Consider the following 21,423-nt stretch of genomic DNA (forward strand, 5'->3'; position numbering starts at 1 on the left):
AAATTGTGCTCCGCTGTGAATAAATTTCTCTCATGGTAGTCCCGCAAAGGGTTTGGATTAAAAAATTGACTTATTTTTTTGTCCTTTTTCAAATTTTTTTTGTTTTGTGTCATATTTTTGTGACTTATTAATTTGTTTTGATGAGAGGAATCAGAAAAGTAAAAAAATTTAATCGAAACTTATAATTTTTTGAATAAAAACAAAAAAAAAATCAATAAGACAAAAAAAATTACTTATTCTCGTCTTTTTGAAAAAATTTATGAGTTTCGATCATAATTTTTTTTTACTTTTCTAATTTTTCGATCAGAATTTTTAGTATATATGTAATTGGATTAAATGAGTGGGTCGGGTTTGCTTTAAAATAAATGGGTCGGGTTGGGTATGGGTAATTAGACTCATAGTTAATGGGTCTAAATGGGTCAATGACCCATTAAAGACCCAACCCACTAACAACTTACCCAATTTGACCCAAACCCGCCGACTATTTTCCAATAGAGAGAGAGGAAAAAGAGCTAGAGATAAATATCTACTCGCGTGAGAGTTTTCTCGTCATAGGATAAAACTTCCACTTCAGCAGCATATTCGGCCGTGGATGACACCTAGCAGCCTTGATGTCGTCAGCTGCACATGTGGATGCCATTTCAGCTGATGTGCAACTCAAATTCACCATTGGCAAAAGTTCCAATCCCCTCCTACACTTCGGAGGTATTTTGCCCTGAGAGTAAATTTTTTTTATATTTAATTTTTTCCTCCTTTTTTTAGTTTTCATCAATTTTTTGTAAATTATTGATTCGTCTGGATAAGAAGAATCATAAAAATAAAAAATATGAACAAACTAAAATAATTCAAATAAAAAAATAATTGAAAAGTCTATCTATTTTGAATTTTTTTGCCTATAGTGAATTTTGAAAAGATTTTTTTATTACTTTTTAGATTCTTATCTTCCAGTCAAACTAATAATTCACAAAAAATTAAAACATAACTAACAAAGAAAAATTGAATAGAAAAAAATAATCCAAGGACTGTATTGGCCAAAGAGCCCTTCCATGGGGCTGATGGGAGTAAACCGAAGAGGTACCGACCAATTATGAGACCAATGCAAATGATCCAAACCGTTGATTACTTTTTAAATATATTTTGAGCATTCCTACAAAAATTTCAGATCAATCGAATAAAAGTAAGTGCATGATCCCATTGTCGAATGTTTCATTCAGAATTCAGGATTCTAATCTCTGAAACAAAAAGTGAACGTTGGATAAGAACTTACATTTAGCCGATTGATTTGAAATTTTACAAAGATACCCAAAAAAAATTAAAAATTAATTAATGATTTGGATCATTTGTGTCGAATCCCGAAGTGGGCCCCTTAATTGGTCTCTACCTCATCGGTTTACTCCCCTCAGTGCCCGTAGTGTTTTCTTTAGCCAAAACACCAACAGATTCATCACAAGAATAGTTAAGGTGAGTTTTATTAACTAAAATATAAGTAGTAATATTTTTGAATTAAAAGTGATGTATTCTAAGAGAATGATATGTCTTATAAAACAAAAAATAAATATGTAAAAAATAAGAACCTCAAAAGAACGGAATAAATGACCAAATAACCCCCAACGAACAACATGTGATTCGTGGACTCGAGAAAGTTGTAAAACAGAGTAACAGTAACGAGAGCAGCAGATCCACGAGCTTTTCTAAAAACGTCGTTTGGGAAGCGAGAAAAGCAAAACAGAGGGGGTCAGTCAACGATATGGCAAGGCGCAAAACCTGTTGGTCAAAGCCTGACTTTTTTGCGTGCCTCCGAAGTAGGTGACGCAAGCAGTGACAGAATTCATCACACGGGCGAGCGTCACCACACGTGTAGTGCCCTCATTAGTCCGCCCGCTGGTGAGATATTGGGGCTGCTGGTCCACTCTGTGTCCCTGTCCAGATCCATCCTCAGTTCTACATACGAACCCCAGTAAATCCACCACGTGGAAATAGAATAGTCTTACGGGAAAAAAACGCACGTATATATACACCTCCACCTCATCCGTTCTTCTTCGTGGTTCAGTGTCCAGAACAATTCAGAGAGAGAGAGAGAGAGAGAGAGAGAAGAAAATCGAGAATTTTGAAGAGACAAGAAGAAGTTTGGTGTACGTTGTGAATGATGACGATGAGGAGTAAGGGGAGTGAGCTGGAGATGCCTGCGGGGTTCAGGTTTCATCCGACGGATGAGGAGCTGGTGATGCACTACTTGTGCCGGAAGTGTGCGGCGCAGTCGATTGCAGTCCCGATTATTGCTGAGATTGATCTCTACAAGTTTGACCCATGGCAGCTCCCAGGTACGTACCTACTTAATTTCTTCTTTTTTTCTTTTTCTTTTTTCATTCTTAAAAGGTTAATAATGGTGAAGACTCATGGTCGAGTAAATTTTTTTTGGGGATAAATATTGGGAAATTGGTTAATAGTTTCTGGCTTTCACAAAAACGATTGACGAAAATAACGTATTTTTATTGAAAAAATTCAGACTTCTTGTCGCTAGTATTCAAGATCAATGAATTCTTTTAATTTATTAAAAAAGTTACTATTTTTCTTGGGATTTTAAAATTTAATTTTGGGGACCAGGAATTGTTTTTTGGGACGGAGTTAGTACAGAAGCATAATTTTGGGGACCAGAAATTTAAAATCTAATTTCCTGAACAAAATTTTCTAAATGAAATGTTCGTGTTAGTGGAAAGAATGATGTTTAATGGTTAATTTGACTAATGTATTTTAAAATTGGTTTAGAGGCAATTAGTAAGGAAGACCACTAGAACTATGAATAATTTGAAATCAGGGTGTTATTTCATTTTCATTAAATTTAATTTTTGGGTCTTTTTATTTTGCTTCTTGATTGGAATTTGGGCTTGAAAAATTGGTGCCTGTACGTGCAGGTATGGCTTTGTATGGTGAAAAGGAGTGGTACTTTTTCTCGCCGAGAGATAGGAAGTACCCAAACGGTTCCCGTCCAAACAGGGCGGCAGGAACAGGGTACTGGAAGGCCACCGGAGCTGATAAGCCGATAGGGAGGCCAAAGGCGGTCGGAATCAAGAAGGCGCTGGTTTTCTACGCCGGGAAAGCTCCCAGAGGAGTGAAGACTAATTGGATTATGCACGAATACCGCCTCGCAAACGTCGATAGGTCGGCTGGCAAGAAAACCAATTTGAGGGTAACTATCGTGCTCTGTTCTATTTTTTTGGAATAAAGATAAAAGTATTTGGGTTTTGTTTTTACGGGAGAATGGGGATGATGCTACGTGGAATATTGGTGGACACCAATTTCCGGTCTAGAATTTTACATGTATTTAGGTTAAAAATACTATCTTACCCAGGTACACATTATGATATTCAAAGATGATTTTTTCTCAGCATTGTCAGTTGTAGTCATAATGAGTGAGATTTGAACCTTATCAAATGCATAAAGTACTTGGTGCATTCGGCTTGGCTACCCCTCGGCTTGCATGGTATTCAAAGAGGATGACATTGTGTTATTTGAAATTATTATTTTTTGAATTTTTCCTCTTAAGTGAGTAAACAGTAGGCAGGTTCAAATTGAACCATGCGTATTCAAATTGATAATTTTGGTACCAGAGAGAGTCATTTGCGTGTAAATTTTAGACCGAGCAGAAACATAAACACTTGCGGGTATATTTGATAACGTATTAATCTAACAGAGATTTATTTTTTGGGCATTGCAGCTTGATGATTGGGTGTTATGTCGCATATACAACAAGAAGGGAACAATTGAAAAGCATTACACTGCTGCCAGTGCCAAGCCCCAAAAATATCCCGAAATTGAGGACAAGAAGCCCGAAATTTTACCAGGTTACAGTTCAATGCTGCCGCCACCGCCATCGCAACCAACCCACCTGAATGATTTGCTTCATTTCGAGACATCGGATTCGATGCCGCGGCTGCACACGGACTCTAGCGGATCCGATCAAGCCGCGTCCCCCGACTTCACGTGGGAGAAGGAGGTCCAGAGCGAGCCCAAATGGAATAATAATGGCTTGGAAAATGCCTTCGATTACCAGTTTGATTTCATGGATGACTTGACAGATGATCCTTTTGCACCTCAGTTGCAACAGTTTCCGCAGTACCAGCTCTCCCCATTGCAGGACATGTTCATGTACATGCAGAAGCCTTTCTAGCCTTGTCTGATTGAACATTGAAAATTGTGAACCCAAACATGTTTTCTTTAGTTAGTCAGATATAATTAGGTTTGCATACACCCAATAGTTGTTCTATCAGCTGGCACATGTCGGTGACGTTGTTGTGAGCAGTGATCGGGTGCAATTGATGGTACGATAAAAATTGATTCTTTGTGTTTTAGTCGATCAATCGATCTTGGGGTAGAGCATAGCTGGGGTTAGCAGTTAGAGGGATTTGATTGATCAGATGGCACATAGACTAGATATTTCATGTGTTAATATTTGTTGTAAGACAACATGTAGGCCATTTTTATGACTTTGCTTCGATTCGGATTGTACCAACTATTAATTCTTTCACTATATGACATGAGTGAAATTGCATTTTTCAAAGAGCAGAGTCAAAAAAGTCTGCATCTTTTAGTGTTTTACAATTGTTGAAAGTGTATTTTATCATGCGGTTTGGAAGAAAATGACATCTCCTTTGGGGCAACTTGCGGATAAGCTGGAAATAAAGCACATACCTGGAGGAAAATACCAGGCATATGCTGAAAAGTTTTTTTGTGGCCTCTGGCAATTTCTCATCATTTTTGGTGTGGTGATTAACTCCTCACTACGTGTATTTTCTCGTTCCAAAAGTTATTCAGTCTCCAAATGTTCAATGGGTCTCTAAATTTGGAGACTCAAATTGAAATATCTGTTTTGGTTAATCGAATTGGAGACGGGTTGGAGTTCATTCATTCTCCGTTTTGGAAAATATATTTTACCATTTTGTAGGAATGGAAATGGATCGGAGATCCTCTAAGTCCTTCTGGGAGTTGGCTTCTCCCCATTCAAGTTGAAAATCAATAACCTTCACTAGGGCAGAGCTGATAGTCTCATTTTCCCTTTTAACATATTCCTGCTATTATTCATTTAGACAAGGAACACAGAGAAAGTTATACGGTGTTTTCATGATCGAAAAGTAATTGAAACAGTGCAGGGGGGTCTAGCAGAATGACAATCTAACTTATCAAGACCATATAAGTCGCTGAGATTGAGTTCCAAAAGTCAGTTGCTGTTAGGTGAAATTTGTATATATTGTGGACGGTACTTGGTGACCGGGGTAGGTCGCGGGACCTCTCAGAAGATGCCGGGCACAATGATGGCCAGAAATAACCGGAAGTGGTGAATTACACAGTTAACAGAAAGTAAATGATCCAGGTCAAGTAAATAGATATACAGTTACTGCTTTTATTCAACATTTGTGATTGCTCTTTGACAGTAATCAGGGTATTTCCCCTATACCCTTGTATTTAAATAAGCATCGAAATCTAGAAGAGAGACAAGTACATAAAAAAATCAGTAACCTATATATTTACATGAAGCCGGCTTTGGAAGTTGGAGTACGATCACAACTCGCAGAGACCCAACCCATCACCTGCTTCTCATTGTCATAAATCACCATTTTACCTTGCATTGATATATCTGTTGAAACAGCGAAAATAGTGAATCACTGTGACTGGGAAATACGAACGTTCTTACCATGAAATAGTTGTTTACATAAGACTCCTTACCTCCAATAACGTTTGCATTTTCAAGTCCCACCTCACTACCGTTCAGAATTCCCAAGCAAACGTTTCCCTTGGACTGAAGGAAGTATTTTGTTAGCTATTTGTGAGTTAAAGTGGTTCATTTGATATCAAAAGTGTTTATTTTACTGAATCTTGAAGGATATGAGTTGCGCTTACAGAGATGATGAGATATGCTTCAGGGGGAATTTCGAACTGCGATTTGGCTCTCCAACCATTTGAAAAGCTCAGTGCCAGCGGCTTGAAGTGTTTTTTCACATCCAGTACGTTTTTGAAGGGTTTCTTGCCTTTCCAGCACAATGGGAGTGTCTTATCATTTGGTTCTTCCCTTAAGGGCTTTCCACTCAGTTCTTTCCTCAACTGACAGCATAAATAGTATGCTAGTAAATAGTTTAGCATTTCATAGCCTTTCTTCTTAGCCCAAAAGAATCAGGATGTTGAGAATTTATTACAAATGTTATGCGGAAAGGTCCTGAGAGAGAGATGGAAGTGACGCGGGAGAGTTTTGTCACTGGCATAACTACTCTCTCCATGCCACTTTAATTGTCCCCTTTCAAGCATCATGCCTTTTGATTGGGTCCACAACTAAAGGAATTTTCAAGAAAATTATATCCCAGTTTTTTTTTTCCTGACAATCAAATGCTGTCAAATAGTTTTTGTAGGGCAAATATTTCAAAACATTCAACAAAAAAGATAAGGGAAGGGAGTACAAAATGTCGGAGAATAAAAATGTTATAGCTGATGCGAAGCGACTCATATCAGCTCTTTTCAGGAATTCTACCAGTAGAGTAATGCCAACAAACATTCAGAAGTAATTTGGAACTCACCGAAGAAATGAAAGCTTGATATGCCTGAGAATTCAGGTAAGTGTAAGAACTCCCACTGTCAAAAAGCACAAGAATATTCTTATACCCTATCCCTTTTCCACCAATAGTCAGCTCTGCATACCCAGGTGAGTAGTGCCTGATAATACAAAACTGTGCTCAGGGTTTGAAATAGGCAACAGAAACATATTTAGCATCGACTGTAGAAATGACTTGAAAAATAAGGAGGATGGTTAAAATCGAATGGCTATTACGAGTAATCAGGTGACATTGGTGTCCAAACCACTTGCGAAGAATCATAAATATCATCTCCGAAGAAAAGAAAACCTCCTCCTCGACTACTTAAACAATGGCCAACCACATTCCTCACCAGCCCTTGATTCTGTAGCTGTGACACAATGCTGGTTTTTCCCTTGCCAAGGCCTAGTACTCCATCCAAGGGATGATTAGAGCTCCCCGGGGTCTGATTATATCCACATCTGCAATAAGAGAGAAGCTAGAGTGTAACTAATTATTCATGTTGGATGCACCTTGAAGAGTATGAAGCAACAAAACTAGTTAGTTATAACCTAATTGTCTTATTTCGACGCAAGGGTTTGCTTGTAAACTTTCAGCACAGCACATAGCTTGGATTCTTTTCAAATGAAACTTTGTTAAAATAAAAAAACTGAGGTTGTCAAGCCTTTTTGAGACTTTAATTTTAGGCAATTTACTAACAGAGATAAGGTTTTCTTGGCACTATCTCCAAATAGAAGCACTTAAGTATATTGAGAAGGACTTTGAGCCTGGTTTCTAGGATCATCGTATTTATAACGAAGGGAATCAAATGCAAGACAAATCAATTTGAGAAGAAAATCAGAAAACAGAAATGAAAAGTGTTACCAACCCTATAGCCACACGATGGCTAACACGGATTCCATTTGTGAGATTAAGGGATAAAGTGTCCTTCACAAGCAGACCAAAGGAAGCCCCGTCTGCATATTCCAATTCATAAGGACATCGCTCTGGTTCATCGCATTTGTAGTCTTCGGAAGACTGTAAGGAGGCACAAAGGGGGTCCCTACAAGCCACCAGGTCATTGCTTCGTCGGTAAAATGGGTGAGGCCCCTATAAATGGGAAAGAAGTGATTAGCATCTTACGGAAACCAAACAAGTATAAAAAGCCACGATGAAATGAAACTGAAACTTTCGGATTCAGCAGCAATTTTATAATACATCTTATTTGTGGAATGGCTTCAATTGGTATTATGCAATGGCTTCAATTGGTTTGGATACAATGTACATATTCAATTCAATATCTACCTTGAACCAGAAGTAGGAAGTTCTATTGTTCTGATATCTAGTATTCTCTACTTTATTACCTGTGTGTACTGTACAGGCAGAATATTGTAATCAGTCCTACTAAACAATTGAAACAAACCTAAAAAGGGAATAGAGTGCCATAATCTATGGACCATCTCAAACAGAACGTCCTTCAGGTTTTCTCTCACTCAATAATAATAAAGTCGGCGCACTCAGTCAGATAGATATTGTGAAAAGAATCCCTAAAGAACTTTGGCGGATTAGAACAATGATGAACGAATTTCAACTCCCATAAATTCGGTGTCCTATTAAACATTCAGCAAAACGTTTCTGATTTTGAGGTTAATTGTTTCCTACTGCAAGGAATCCCCAATGAAAAGTTTTTGCATGTATGAATTAATATGTTGAAATCTAGGGCATATAATTTGGACACAAATTACCTTAGGGCAGCCACGACAAGGTTCACATTGAAGCCAGGTGAGATCACTACCAGTGTCAGGATCAAGAAAATATGGCTTCAGTTGATTCCCTATGTTCAGCTGAACATAATAAAATCTGCATAGACGAAACCAATGAAGCACTATATGAGCACAAAAATTTGTTTGAGTCTCTAGGACTGCCCTCTTTGATGCCTTCCGGGTGATTTGAGGGCATACTGTCACGGCATAACGTCCCTTGAGTTCGTTGAAGGTCTAGGGGTTGCTATTTTAGGGTAAAACTTTTTGAGAGAAGCCGCTTTGTGCATGTATAGCAAAAAGGTAAGGTCTGTCTCTCTCACCTGTCCATGCACCCTCGATTGGGGATTACATGGGTACTATATATTATTGTTGCTTTTGCAGCTAAATTTTCCTTGGGTGCATAAAACACTCTCTTCTTCTTGTTTTCTTGTTTCCATTGTGCAGATACCAGTGTCAAAACCTATCTTGGTCCTTGTACATTTACAAACTCGGTCCAATTCGTAGGAAATTGGTTGGATACTATTACTCATTGCATGGATTACTATTCTTTAACAACTCCAGGTGTGAGTTTTCAGATACTGGAAAAGAGTAATCTTTTCAAAAGTAAAGAAACTGCCCGGGTTTCTTTTCTTCTGGTCTCAAAACCTTTCCCCCTGGATTTCTGCACGGTTTCCAATAAATTTCTCTCCTTTTATCACTCTTTCCTTCTATCTATTTCTCTCCGCTCACTACCCAAAACCCTCCATCAAAACAATACCAAACAACAGGGTTTTTGTCAAGTGAATTGCTATAACTTACGGAAAATGAAAAGTGCCAACAATAAATAAATAAATTCTAGTATTTCTTACACATAAGAGACATACCCAATGGGATAGACATTCCCATACATAGGAAAAACAACAGAGGAGCCAATTGGGTTCACCGCCGATGAACTTGCCCCAGAAAACATGGATTTCCACCGCCTCTGGGACGGCTGATTATCAGAAGCTGGCGATGACCCAGAGACCACCCCTAAAAGCACAGCCACCAAAACTAGCATAACCATCTCCTTCCCACTTCTCATCTTTCTCTCTCTCTCTTCAAGTTGTCAGGATAAAAGTCAAATTAAGAACTCCAAGAAATTTAACGCCTAGAACAAAAATTGATGTTTTGGCTTGTCTGCCTGTTCAATATTTAACAGAAGTGACAAAGACAGTTCCTATAGTAAAAGCACAAAAATAACCAAATGTTTGTGACAGTTGGGCTGTTCGGGCCTTATCGGAACAAGGTGTTAGTTTGTGAGGCAGATAGATAAAGTAGTACTCTATATGGTTTGGCTTAAATTGGTTTTTTGGATTCTTTCTAGGGAGGGTCTTTACTTGGGAGTCAAAAGAGGTATTGCTTTCATCTAATTCAACTCTTGTTTACCTTGCTTTTGCATTGGGCTTAAAAGTGAAAATTTCTCAACTTATTATATGTGATTTCTTGTTAATGTGTCAAGGCTTTCTTTATCCCTTTCATTGCCTTAGATGGGAGGATTTTGTTTTGGCATCTATGCAACGATTCTTCCCATAAAAGTGGCAACCAAGTATAAACAAGAGGCAAATGATATTATGAGTTTTTGTTTGAAATGTGTAAACACTAGGCCCCTAGTTATTTAAAATATTACTCTTTCTGTCCCTACATAAGTGTCTGGTGCACAAACTTAGGGTTTACGAAAGATACACTTTTTTCGTTAGAATTATTATTATTTTTTTTACAATCTAAAAGAACTATTGCTATCTATTGATTTGTGAAAAAATTAATTTTTTAAACATAACAAATGCATCTGTTTAAAGGCATAAATTTGCGCACTGAACACTTATTTAGAGACGGAGAGAGTAATATATAAGTCCAGCATTTTTTGTTGCATAACAACACCTAGGGGCCCAATTTACAACCCAAACAGGCCATTTTAAACTTCGGGAAAATGACGGCCAATGACGTGTTTTGATAATTAATAGCCGTCAAGGAGTGATGGCTATTAATTATCAAAACACGTCATTGGCCGTCATTTTCCCTTTCAAAACCTATTTATAGTGACATAAAAAGGGTCGGCCCTGACATTTTGGGGCTAAGGCAAACCTCGAAAATGGAGCCCTTAATTATTTTTTTAAAAATGAAGTAGGAGTAAAAATAAATAAATGAACTTTCCAAAAATAAATGCATGTATTCAACACAGAAAAAATCCGATAAAAAGAAAGAGGAATGTTTTTTTATTTATAAAGCACGACCTTATAAGAAATAGGAAAGATGCTCCAATCTCACTGATGAAACCCCACCATGTGTACACACTTTTCAAGCATGGGCCTTCAACCTTCATTGATTTGGAGTCTTCCGTCCAGTAGCGTACTTTTTTACCCATCTGTTTGCAAGAAGTTAGGCCGATGGCTCAGAAGTTGGGGAAATAACTGTCTGTTTTGATAATTAATATCCGCTAAGGATTTTTCAATACTAATAAATGTTCTTTACTTGTTCTTGACGGGTATTAATTAGTTTTGAAACCATATCAAACCATATCCAAACATCATGACTTGACGTCAATGGCGAACATAGGAATTCCTTGTACTGGGAGCACATAATTGTTGATAACCTTAAAGAATTTCACAGTCGAATACAAATATTATACACCATTCCAAATTTTTTTAAACATATCCACACATGTATTGACTGCTAACATTTTTCATTAGGATACATCTATTTAACAAAGGAAAAAAAATCTATTTTTATTTAACATCAAAGGTTAAAAGAATTCAAGGAACCGAGTGGCGAAACAGCGAAATATGTTTTGCAAAATGTTGTTTTATTGTTCTGTACGTTCTTCTTGGGTGCTCCGTTTTGCTTACTTCCTAACTTAATACAAAGACTGTAAAGACCCGATTTTTTTTGAAAAATAAAAATAAATAAATAATAATAATTATCAAAACAAAAATAATTATTTTGTTCAAAAAAAAAAATTTATGTCGTCACACCAATTTTATTCCCGTAATCGATCGTGTGCGCGTGTACCCGACGAGTATTTTTCCTTGTGTGCGTGTGTTGATCCGGACAAAACCTTCCCATTTTTTTTTAAAATTGTTTCGGCTGAGTATAGAGGGAACCAAAATCCCTCATCTCCTCCCTAATTTCCTCTCTATTAGACAACACATAATACTCCATGGGTTAATAGGACGCGGGGGCTCTGCTGCCCACCATGGGCAGCAACCCCTGCCCACACCTCACACACACTTCACACGGCACCGTTTTGGGAAGGAAAGAAAAAACGAAACTCTCCGTTTGCAATCCTATGAAGCAGAAACGTGATTATGAAAGTTATAGAGTTAAAATTTAATTATGTTTCTTTAGAATAATATGATCAGAATAATAAGATCTTCGCGTCAATTCAAACGGATTGAAAATTTGAGCACTTAAATTTTTAATCATATTTTTTAATATATAACCGGTCTAAAAAAATTAAGTGCGCTAATTTTTAATTCGTTTGAACAAATACGAAGATCTTATTATTCTGATCATATTATTCTAAAGAGATATAATTAATTTTTGTCTATAGGGCTCTAAAAATCACGTTTCTGATCTACAGGATCCTAAATAAAGAGCATATACTTAATTATGAGAGCCCTAGAGACAAAAATTAATTATGATACTTTAGAATAATATGATTAGAATAATAAGATCTTCGTACTTATTCAAACGAATTAAAACTTGGCATACTTAATTTTTTTAGACCGTTTATATATTAAAAAATATGATTAAAAAATTAAGTGCTCAAATTTTCAATCCGTTTGAATTGACACGAAGATCTTATTATTCTGATCATATTATTCTAAAGAGACATAATTAAATTTTAACTCTAAGGCTCTTATAATCACGTTTCTGCTCTATAGGATTGTAAATGAAAATTTTGGTTTTTCTTTCCTTCCCAAAACGGTGCCGTGTGAGGTGGCTGCTGCCCATGGTGGGCAGCAGAGCCCCCGCGTCCGGTTAATACCCTCCATGCAAATCCAAACCAATTTTTAAAACCCATGCCTCCCATTTGTTTTGCCCACTTCGGCAGAGAGATCGAGAGAGAGAAAGCAGCGAGAGAGTGAGAGATAGGAGCATCTCCTGCCTTCATCACCACCTCCACTCATCACCACCTCACCCACCAACCGGCCATCTCCTCCTCTTCACCAACCGGGTACCACCACTAGCGTACAGCATTTCCCTTACTAGCCGGAACACCACCACAACTAGTTCCACCCCCACTGCCGTATTAAACATCACCACCGCCGAGCTTCGTCGCCGCTCCGAACTGCCACCGAATCACTCCGAAAACCATTTCGCCGGACGAGAGGTAGTCCGGAACTCACCTCCTACGCATATTTATCGTGTATATATGTTGGCTCTAAAGATCGGGGTGTTTATATTCGAACCCGATGTCGTAAATCGATTTTGGCCGAAGCCCATTGTTTTTCCCCGAAGAAGAAAAAAAAAAAGGGCGCTGCTATTCGCAGCCCTCTATTTACTCTCATAGCCCGTTAAAAATTTTCAATTATACTCGACAGTTAGTTACCGAAATTGAGATATATTTTCAGCGTTCAATTACCGAAATATAATATTTTTTTCAACAGATGTTTACCGAAAATGCATGTTCGGCAGTTGTTTACCGAAAGTTGAACATATTTTCAACATGTAGTTACCGAAATATAATCTTGTTTTCAACAGCAATTTACCGAAATGTTATTTATGATTTTCAACAATCATTTACCGAAATTTAGTGGGCTACGGGAGTAAATAGAGGGCTGCGAATAGCGGCGCGCTGCTATTCGCAGCCCTCTATTTACTCTCATAGCCCGTTAAAAATTTTCAATTATACTCGACAGTTAGTTACCGAAATTGAGATATATTTTCAGCGTTCAATTACCGAAATATAATATTTTTTTCAACAGATGTTTACCGAAAATGCATGTTCGGCAGTTGTTTACCGAAAGTTGAACATATTTTCAACATGTAGTTACCGAAATATAATCTTGTTTTCAACAGCAATTTACCGAAATGTTATTTATGATTTTCAACAATCATTTACCGAAATTTAGTGGGCTACGGGAGTAAATAGAGGGCTGCGAATAGCGGCGCCCAAAAAAAAATGATGGACACTGGAAGTTTGAAATCTTGTTTAGTTTAACTACGGTTCAGTCCTCCATGCTTGAATAACTTATAAATAACCCCTAGCAAATAAGAAAAATATATTACAAGCCCCTAAGTTAAATGGTTTCGTTTCGATGTTAGTTTACTCACATGATTAATTTATTCGCATGATTAATTCTATGGCATGATAAATTTTATCGCATGAGTGGTTCTTTCGCATAATTTGTTATTATCATAAAATTAATTATGGTTAGCCTGTCAATATGTTTCGTAAAAATGTTGGATTGCGTGATATGTTGTTGTATTGATAGTTTGGACAAATAGGTCCCCGGGGTTGGTTGCGAGGTGCGGATTTAACTCGTTAGACGTGAAAGTAGGATTAATGGAAAAGATAATAAAGTGAGAGGTTGAGATTTGGATTCCGGGTTTGGAACCCGTGGTGATGTATGGATTGGAGATTGATTGGTGGTGAATTTGTGAATTGTTGGTTTACGAAACCCTGGGTACGGCATGGTGGTGGTTGGCTCTCGGATATTGGGACGGGTCATAAGGGAGGCATTGTGCTTGTGTCACAACCCGGGCTCGAATGTGCTCGCGTGCGCATCCGGTGAAGTTTTATCCGAACTTATGGTCGCGGATGGGATACTGGGTATATAACTTAGGCATCTTTCGTTCGGATCTGGAAAAGGGGAGTCGGACCACACCAGGGTTTGTGCCAGAGGTTATGGGTAGGAACGGATCTGCGGATAAGATCCGAGACTTCACTTAGGTTAAAGATTAGTAATGAAATAATGGATTTGCTCTCTTTTGATGTTATTCTTATTACATTCCTATTTTATATCTTATTGCTTGTAAGTTATGGGTTCGGGTGGGTTTTGGCTACTGAGCGTCATCGCTCACGGTACTATGTTGCCCTGGTAACTCGAACGCCAGGTACTGAAGACGGAACAGAAGTGCCATTCAAGTAGACTGACTTCAACCCTGCTACAAACGGAGGCGTGGAACCCTGGTTGCCGTATGCTTAGATGCTTTGCCAGATGATTGATCCTTGATTTTGAAAGTTTAAACGTTTAAATTTGGAAAGTGTAATATTTTGACTTGTTCAAAAACTTTAAAATTAAATTTGATATGGTTGTAATATTGTGACGTATACTTTTGGAACGTCTGACTTAGTATATAGGATTTATCTTTTGAGAAATTGGTCTTTTAGTATTTACTTAACGTTTCCGAAATTTGGGGCATTACAAAGACACTAATTCCCTACAAGTGCAGTTTGTCCATGGCTATATTTACCTTCGTCGATCTGAACCGTTCATATGATAGTCCATTCAAAAATGTATGTTGATCATACTAAAAAAATCACTACTCAAAAATAATCCATGGTCTAACCATTTTTTACATAAATAAAATGTTCTTATCAAGTTGTTATGGGAGTCCAATAAACATTATTTTTTGCATGGACAAATTATTTGACAATTTCTACGTTATAAACATCATGGATTTTTTTTTTTTGGAAAATAATCCATATGTGTGCGAACTATACTTTGCAGTCCTAAATTGAACAAGAGAAAAAATTAGTTGAAAAAAATACTATGGGATTGAGTCATGAGCCACTTGCCCCTTGGCAAGTCCGCCACTTCTTGACGTGATTGATGTGTTCAATAAGTTCAATAAGTGAAGGGTTACGATCAGGTGGGTCTAGGAAGGGCCTAAGAACGGTTTGAACTGAACCTTCTTTCATCAAAATGGCCTGTTGAGAATCGAGCTCCTTCTCATGAAACAAAGAAAAGATGGCAACTTCAAGATAACCCCTGATTGAAGTTATTTTTTGAGTACCGTTGGCCAGCCAAAGACCGAGTCTCTCAGATTGAAGCTACACCGGATCAAAGGCAAAGAAAGATTAAGCCGCAAATGGTTCAACTCCTCACTTCCATAATGCCAGGCCAAGCGACGAGGTGAGGGGTTAGTTAGTGGGCCGAACCCAATAGGATATTGGGGCAAATGGATAATGCTTGGGCCGACATGCTGGAATGGGCGTGTGGTTGTGTGGCTGAACCCAAACACTAAAGGAAAAATGACGGCCCAGGACGTCTTTTGATAATTAATCCCCTGCAAGGACATGTTTTTTGTTTAATGACTGATAAGGATGATTAAGTGCTGAGATTACTATTATGCCCTTGTTTAGTAGTTCGTTTAAATTAGAAAAGCCAAGTCAGAAATTAGAACGCGAAGTCGGCCCTTCTTATTTTTCGCGGGATCGAAGAATGCGTTCTTCGCCTTAGCTCTCGATGTGGAGGATTTTGATTGAGTTTTCCTGGTCGTGATTTGTCATCGTGAGAGTCGCTGGTGATTTCGCTGGTCGTCATTGTGCTCTGGTTGAGATTCGCCGGTTCCGATTGTGATTTGGTTCAGATTTGGTCGTTGATTCAGGTTTTCCAATTCTTCCTTTCATTTAGGTTTATTTCATCATTGATTCATGTTTTTGCCATAGAATTCGACTTCTTCTTTTCGTTTCAATTTGAATGACCCCAAGAGATTGCCCTAGAATTCGACTTCTTCTTACTATGCGAATTTGATGCACTTTGAATGACATTTGGATTTCTGGTTCTATTCGACTTCTTCTTCTGGTTTATTTCGTCATTGATTCAGGTTCTATTTATTGATTCAGGTTTGTGATTTGCTAGTTGAGATTTTTCTTTTTGATTTTTTGTTCCAAATTGATTTCTGGTTCTGTTTATTTGCATTGTTGCCATGAGATTTGCTGGCAATTTGAATGCCTGACTTCCTCGCGAATTTGATGTTGTTTTGATTTGAATAGTTACGTGAGAAATCTGGCAATTTGAATTGCTAAAAAGGTAATCCGTAGGACACGAGAATTAAGTAGACATAAAAAAGACATGAGAATTGTTACATATACTCAAATGCAAAGAGAATTTAGCCTGCAAATTTAGGAATTTTTGTAATAAAGCCATGGCCTATCCTGAGTGGCAAAAAACCATGTCTAAAGAGTACACTACATTACACCAACATGGCACTTAGACCTTGGTCCCTCTGCCTCCTAATGCTCCTGTTATAGGATGTAAATGGATTTATAGAATCAAGAGGAATTCAGATGGTAGTGTAGCTCGGTACAAAGCCCGATTAGTTTTTGATTAATCTTTAGAGAATTATTATTTTTAAATAATATGGGCATGACATACTACATTTTAGTTGTTGATTCTTTCTTATGCAGTGTTTTGTAGATAATTGCATGGAACGAAACGATTTCATGTTTAAGTGCTGATAATTTCCTCAAGCATCCATAGCAAAATATCCACAAAAATATATGTGACGAATAGAATACTGAGCATTTTTTCATTCTTTTCATTGACAAATAATTAGGCATGGAAGGTTTTGTGATCTTGATGTGCAAGAGGGGTGAGTTAAGTGCTGGTGTTGTCTTGTCACGACGTGCAACATTTCAAGATTTTGTTGAGAAGTTGTGCCGGAAGTGGAGCGATTTGAAAGGAGGTGCCTTGTTGTTACTATATTCGTTGGAGGGCCATGCGAAATGTATGTTGAGTTGTGATGATGATTTAGAAGCTTTGTTTGCCCTCACATTGTCTAGGCGTATCGATGCTATTGATGTCATTCTCATGGATTCTGGAAGTTCTAGTACTTGTAGCACTGTTGATCCTTGTAGTAGTGATGGTGGAAGTATTGCAGGTCATGGGGAGTTGACTGTTGTTGATGATGTCGTTGATTTAGTACCTTCTTTTTCTCGGCATGAACCCAAGCTTTTAAAATCGTCTAGCTGGTTTGATTTGATTAAGGAAGTTGGTCAACGTTTCAATAATGGAGCTGTCGAGTTTCTTGATTGCTTGACCAAGTACTCTGTCTTTCACGGTTTCCAATTCTATTACTATAAGAACCATAAGGATAAGGTCAAGGCTTACTGTGTGGAAAGGCCAGATGGGCACTGTATGTGGGCTGTGATGGCGTCATTGGATAGGTCCACCGGTTTTTTTACAATTAAGGAGTTCAATATGGTGCACACTTGTGATTCTGCTGTTTTGACCAATAGAATTTCGCAAGTTGGTTGTCATTTCATCGGCCGGTTGGTCACTGGAGAGTTGCGGTCGAGGCCGTTCAAGCGTGCTATTGACATCATGCACGACATGAAGGAAGATTATGGTGTTGATGTGACTTATTGCCGTTCACATATGGGCTTGCAAAAGGCGAAGGATAGTGCTTTTGGGAGTTACTCAGCATCTTTTGCAGATTTAAAGTGGTATGTGCAGAAGTTTAAAGAGGTTGACACTACCAGTTCAATAGTATTAGACTGTGATGATTCGAAGCACTTTACAAGGCTTTTTGTCGATTTTGGCCCGTGCAAGTATGGCTTTAACTATTGCCGGCTGTGGGGGTTCGATTTGACGGGACCTTGGCCTGGGTTAGGTTTCTCCTTCCGTAGGTTCGTTCTCCTGCTTCTGGACCTGCAACAAGTCACTAGGGCTGGAGTAGCCCAGTGACCATCCGACGATCAAATCAGACCTCAGGGGAGAATATAGATCTAGGGTTAGGGAAGAATGACATACCTCTCAAAGATGAGTATCCCTTTGCATTTATAGAACTAGGTTTGCTTGGCCTCCAAGCTAGCGCGTGAAGGATACGCTCGGGTAACCGCCTCGGATGACATCACAGATGACGCACCGGATAAGGCGATTACGAAGCACATGGCCAGACCTGGCCTAGATGATCCTATCTGCCACGTATCGCTCTTGGTCACCTTTTGCTATGCTACATTCTTTTAAGAGACCTTAACGGAATGCTTGCTTCGGTAATAAACCGAAGCGTTAACAGGAGACTTAATACCGAGCGAGTAAATAGAAGGATATACGCTGTGGCCCGCCTATACAATCCTTTAGACCGTGCCAATATGAGACCTCAGTTAACGGTGGTCTGGTCAAATTACCGAGGCCATGACCGAAGCCCCCACACCGGCCTTTACTATTCCTTGATGGCATGTTTTTAAAGTCCATGTATAAGGGGTCCTTGCTTTCGGCTTGCACCAAGGATGGAAACCAAGGTATGCATTTCCAGTTTCCTTTTTCAGCGTTTGTTTTCATAATTTCTTTGTGCCTGAAATAGTCTCCTACGATGATAAGGAGCTATTATTTTGTTAGATAAGTAACATATCTTTTTCTGTAGCTAGATGCCTGAGCAGCAGTTTCTTACAATAACTCTGTCCCCCTCTGGGGCAATTTCCATCCAATTGTTTATAGACTAGACTATTGTCCACCCGGGGAAACAACTGGGCTGGTCGCCCAAGCCACATGAATACGAACCCAAAGCTGTGAAGAACCCTACCTTCAGCTACTTACCTGTTGGACTTAATAAAGTTTGCTAGGTCCTTGCTTGCAACGTAAATAATCACGTTTTCTCCTTTACTACATTGGCAAGTCCACACATTTTCTCCCTTAGAGTCCCTATCCCCGAGTCTTAAAGAAAGAAAAAGAGATGTACGATTTGATGGGCCCGCGGTCCGAGGCATTACGTTAGGCAGCTTAGCAATAATAGCTCCTCTGCACCCCATAGCGCACTGCCCTCCTAGTTGCCCAACACTAAGTAATCCAAAGTGCTCCTGTTTCGTTTATCACATAATGACTATTTTCATGTGCTTGGTTTTCGCAACAAACCTTTTTTTGGTGTTCAAATGGTGTTGGTTGTTTAATTTGCTTTTGTTTTCTGCGCTTGGTTTTTGCTTGTAGGTTTGTATCCGATTTGTTTTGCTATTGTCGATGGTGAGACATATGAAAGTTGGCATTGGTTCTTGGAACAGATGAGGGTGTTCTTACAATTTGAGAGGAATGTTGTTTTCATATCGGATCGGAACATAGGTTTGTTGCATGCTGTGGCAGATGTGTTTCCTGGGGCATCTCATTCCTACTACTTAGTTCATCTGAAGAAAAACTTGAGGACACGCTTGGGGGGTGTTGCTATGGATCGGACGAGATATTTGGTAGAATTGTTTGGTAAATGTGCTTATGCACCCACTTTGGAGTTATTCAATGAACTTTTGGCCGAGTTGGAGCGTGAAGGTGGAGACAAGATGAGGGATTTCTTATCAGATTTAGATGTCAAGCATTGGGCCCATGCGCATTTTCCTGGACATCGCTATAGTGAGTTGAGCTCCAACCTTGCTGAGTGTTTCAATAGATGGATCAAGGATGAAAGACGTTTGCCTGTTACGCAACTCGTGGATGCAATTCGGATGAAGCTCGTGGAACAAATGTCTCGCAGAAAAGAAGAGTTGTTGAGGTTTAAGACAACTGTGTGTCCGACGTGGGATGCACGGTTAGCTGGCTTGTTCCAGTTTTCACGGACTTGGGTTGTCCAAAAGTCGAGTGCTGATGTGTACGATGTGCGTGGCAATCTGAGCAATATTGTTAATATCTGTTAGCGTAGGTGCACATGCAGGGAGTGGCAACTGAATTGCTTCCCGTGTGTGCACGCAGTTTGTGCTATAAGGAAGAGCGGGTGTGATCTTAATGATTTTGTTGAGCCATGCTATTTGGTTTACAGTTTCCGTGAGGCTTATTCGAAGTCAATTGAACCAATCCCTACAGTTTATAAACCAGATTCTGTTGCTGATTCCGATGATGTTATCCTTCCTCCTTTGCAAAGGAGGCCAGCGGGTAGGCCAAGGACCGAGCGCGTATCGCCGATTTGGAAGACTACTAGGAAAAGGTTATGTTCTAGGTGTGGGACCGTTGCGAGGCACAACAAAAGGACTTGCAAGGAACCTCTTCTTAGTTGATTCTTAGAATGACACATTAAAGTCTTTCTGCATTCTTCTTCACAAAAGTTTATGAATTGGGAGTTTGTTTAGTTTTACATTGCGTTTCCAATAAGTTGCGTATTGCGATATTGGTTGAGAAGATTCAGTACTATGTAGTTTTATGAGTGTCTTCAGTTTTATGTAGTACTTGAAACTTTCATTCCCAATAAAAAATGAAACTTTATGTTGGTCATCTCTGTATATTTTGGTTATTTTGTCTTCCTAAAAATTGGTATGGTGGACGTTGCTTCAGTTATTGGTTCTGGTGCATATGATGTGCAATTAAGCTTTGTTAATGTGGCATGAGGGTTATTGAATGAACATTAACATCATTCAGAATTTACACTGAAAATTTGCACTTTTAGACTGCAAATAAATATACTTTGCACTTTTAGACAGCAAATTTGTTCCTTTAGACTGCAAATTTGAACTTAAACTGCAAATAAATACACTTTTTGCAAAAATTGTACTTTTAAACTACAAATTTAATTTAGACTGCAAATTTTCACTTTTAGACTGCAAATAAATACAATTTTGCGCAGAGCAAAAATAAAAAATAATACAATTTTGCAAATTTGCAATTTGAATTCAGACTGCAAATAAATACACTTTTTGCAAATTTATACTTTTAAATTGCAAATTTAATTTAGACTGCAAATAAATTCACTTTGTACTTTTAGACTGCAAATTTGAATTTTTAGACTGCAAATAAATACACTTTTTGCAAATATTCTTTTTTACACTTTTTGCATATTTGTACTTTTAAACTGCAAATTTGCATTTTTAGGCTGCACATTTGCACTTTTTGACTGCAAATAAATACATTTTTTGCAAATTTGTACTTTTAAACTGTAAATTTAATTTTGACTGCCAATTTTCACTTTTAGACTGCAAAAAAATACAATTTTGCGCAGAGCAAAAATAAAAAATAAATACAGTTTTGCAAATTTGCACTTTGAATTTAGACTACAAACAAATACACTTTTTGCAAATTTATACTTTTAAATTGCAAAATTAATTTAGACTGCAAATAAATTCACTTTTGTACTTTTAGACTGCAAATTTGCATTTTTAGACTGCAAATAAATACACTTTTTGCAAATTTTCTTTTTTTACACTTTTTGCATATTTGTACTTT

The 21,423-nt window shown here is 38.2% G+C and overlaps 4 protein-coding genes across 5 annotated transcripts; 3 read left to right on the plus strand and 1 right to left on the minus strand.

The window, feature by feature from the left end:
* Nucleotides 1-1,898: 1,898 nt before the first annotated feature.
* Nucleotides 1,899-4,558, plus strand: LOC131303567 (NAC domain-containing protein 2-like). Its single transcript, XM_058330498.1, has 3 exons — nucleotides 1,899-2,321; nucleotides 2,913-3,187; nucleotides 3,716-4,558. The coding sequence occupies exons 1-3, from the start codon at nucleotides 2,144-2,146 to the stop codon at nucleotides 4,166-4,168; spliced, it is 906 nt and encodes a 301-aa protein (XP_058186481.1). The 5' UTR covers nucleotides 1,899-2,143; the 3' UTR covers nucleotides 4,169-4,558.
* An 802-nt stretch (nucleotides 4,559-5,360) lies between these two features.
* Nucleotides 5,361-9,615, minus strand: LOC131303568 (aspartic proteinase Asp1). 2 transcript variants are annotated; one of them, XM_058330499.1, is made up of 8 exons: nucleotides 9,184-9,610; nucleotides 8,303-8,417; nucleotides 7,447-7,667; nucleotides 6,815-7,039; nucleotides 6,564-6,699; nucleotides 5,896-6,096; nucleotides 5,722-5,794; nucleotides 5,361-5,632 (listed from the first exon to the last, which is right to left on the minus strand). In XM_058330499.1, exons 1-8 carry the CDS (start codon nucleotides 9,381-9,383, stop codon nucleotides 5,523-5,525), a joined length of 1,281 nt encoding a protein of 426 aa, XP_058186482.1. In that variant the 5' UTR covers nucleotides 9,384-9,610; the 3' UTR covers nucleotides 5,361-5,522. The 2 variants fall into 2 exon arrangements, with proteins under 2 accessions (XP_058186482.1, XP_058186483.1); XM_058330500.1 differs by lacking the exons at nucleotides 5,361-5,632; nucleotides 5,722-5,794; nucleotides 5,896-6,096 and adding an exon at nucleotides 6,141-6,498 and having other exon boundaries at nucleotides 6,536-6,699; nucleotides 9,184-9,615.
* A 6,060-nt stretch (nucleotides 9,616-15,675) lies between these two features.
* On the plus strand, nucleotides 15,676-17,976 carry LOC131303043 (uncharacterized). The gene is made up of 2 exons (XM_058329835.1): nucleotides 15,676-15,895; nucleotides 16,847-17,976. The coding sequence occupies exon 2, from the start codon at nucleotides 16,849-16,851 to the stop codon at nucleotides 17,974-17,976; it is 1,128 nt and encodes a 375-aa protein (XP_058185818.1). The 5' UTR covers nucleotides 15,676-15,895; nucleotides 16,847-16,848.
* Nucleotides 17,977-18,449: 473 nt separating this feature from the next.
* On the plus strand, nucleotides 18,450-20,383 carry LOC131303569 (uncharacterized). The gene is made up of 2 exons (XM_058330501.1): nucleotides 18,450-18,533; nucleotides 19,216-20,383. The coding sequence occupies exons 1-2, from the start codon at nucleotides 18,470-18,472 to the stop codon at nucleotides 19,905-19,907; spliced, it is 756 nt and encodes a 251-aa protein (XP_058186484.1). The 5' UTR covers nucleotides 18,450-18,469; the 3' UTR covers nucleotides 19,908-20,383.
* The last annotated feature ends 1,040 nt before the right edge of the window (nucleotides 20,384-21,423 follow it).

The sequence above is a fragment of the Rhododendron vialii genome, chromosome 10a (assembly GCF_030253575.1).
Source record: "Rhododendron vialii isolate Sample 1 chromosome 10a, ASM3025357v1".
NCBI classification, from domain to species: Eukaryota; Viridiplantae; Streptophyta; class Magnoliopsida; order Ericales; family Ericaceae; genus Rhododendron; species Rhododendron vialii.

What these genes read in the sequence shown, in the direction of transcription:
- LOC131303567 (XM_058330498.1), top strand. Translation starts at nt 2,144, where the DNA reads ATGATGACGATGAGGAGTAAGGGGAGTGAGCTGGAGATGCCTGCGGGG. An exon ending in TGACCCATGGCAGCTCCCAG is followed by an intron (nt 2,322 to 2,912) that starts GTACGTACCTAC and finishes CTGTACGTGCAG; the next exon opens with GTATGGCTTTGTATGGTGAA. An exon ending in GCAAGAAAACCAATTTGAGG is followed by an intron (nt 3,188 to 3,715) that starts GTAACTATCGTG and finishes TGGGCATTGCAG; the next exon opens with CTTGATGATTGGGTGTTATG.
- LOC131303043 (XM_058329835.1), top strand. Translation starts at nt 16,849, where the DNA reads ATGGAAGGTTTTGTGATCTTGATGTGCAAGAGGGGTGAGTTAAGTGCT.
- LOC131303569 (XM_058330501.1), top strand. Translation starts at nt 18,470, where the DNA reads ATGTTTTTAAAGTCCATGTATAAGGGGTCCTTGCTTTCGGCTTGCACC. An exon ending in CACCAAGGATGGAAACCAAG is followed by an intron (nt 18,534 to 19,215) that starts GTATGCATTTCC and finishes TTTTGCTTGTAG; the next exon opens with GTTTGTATCCGATTTGTTTT.
- LOC131303568 (XM_058330499.1), bottom strand. Translation starts at nt 9,383, where the DNA reads ATGAGAAGTGGGAAGGAGATGGTTATGCTAGTTTTGGTGGCTGTGCTT. An exon ending in ATCAAGCTTTCATTTCTTCG is followed by an intron (nt 6,097 to 6,563) that starts GTGAGTTCCAAA and finishes TTATGCTGTCAG; the next exon opens with TTGAGGAAAGAACTGAGTGG. An exon ending in AAGCATATCTCATCATCTCT is followed by an intron (nt 5,795 to 5,895) that starts GTAAGCGCAACT and finishes TACTTCCTTCAG; the next exon opens with TCCAAGGGAAACGTTTGCTT.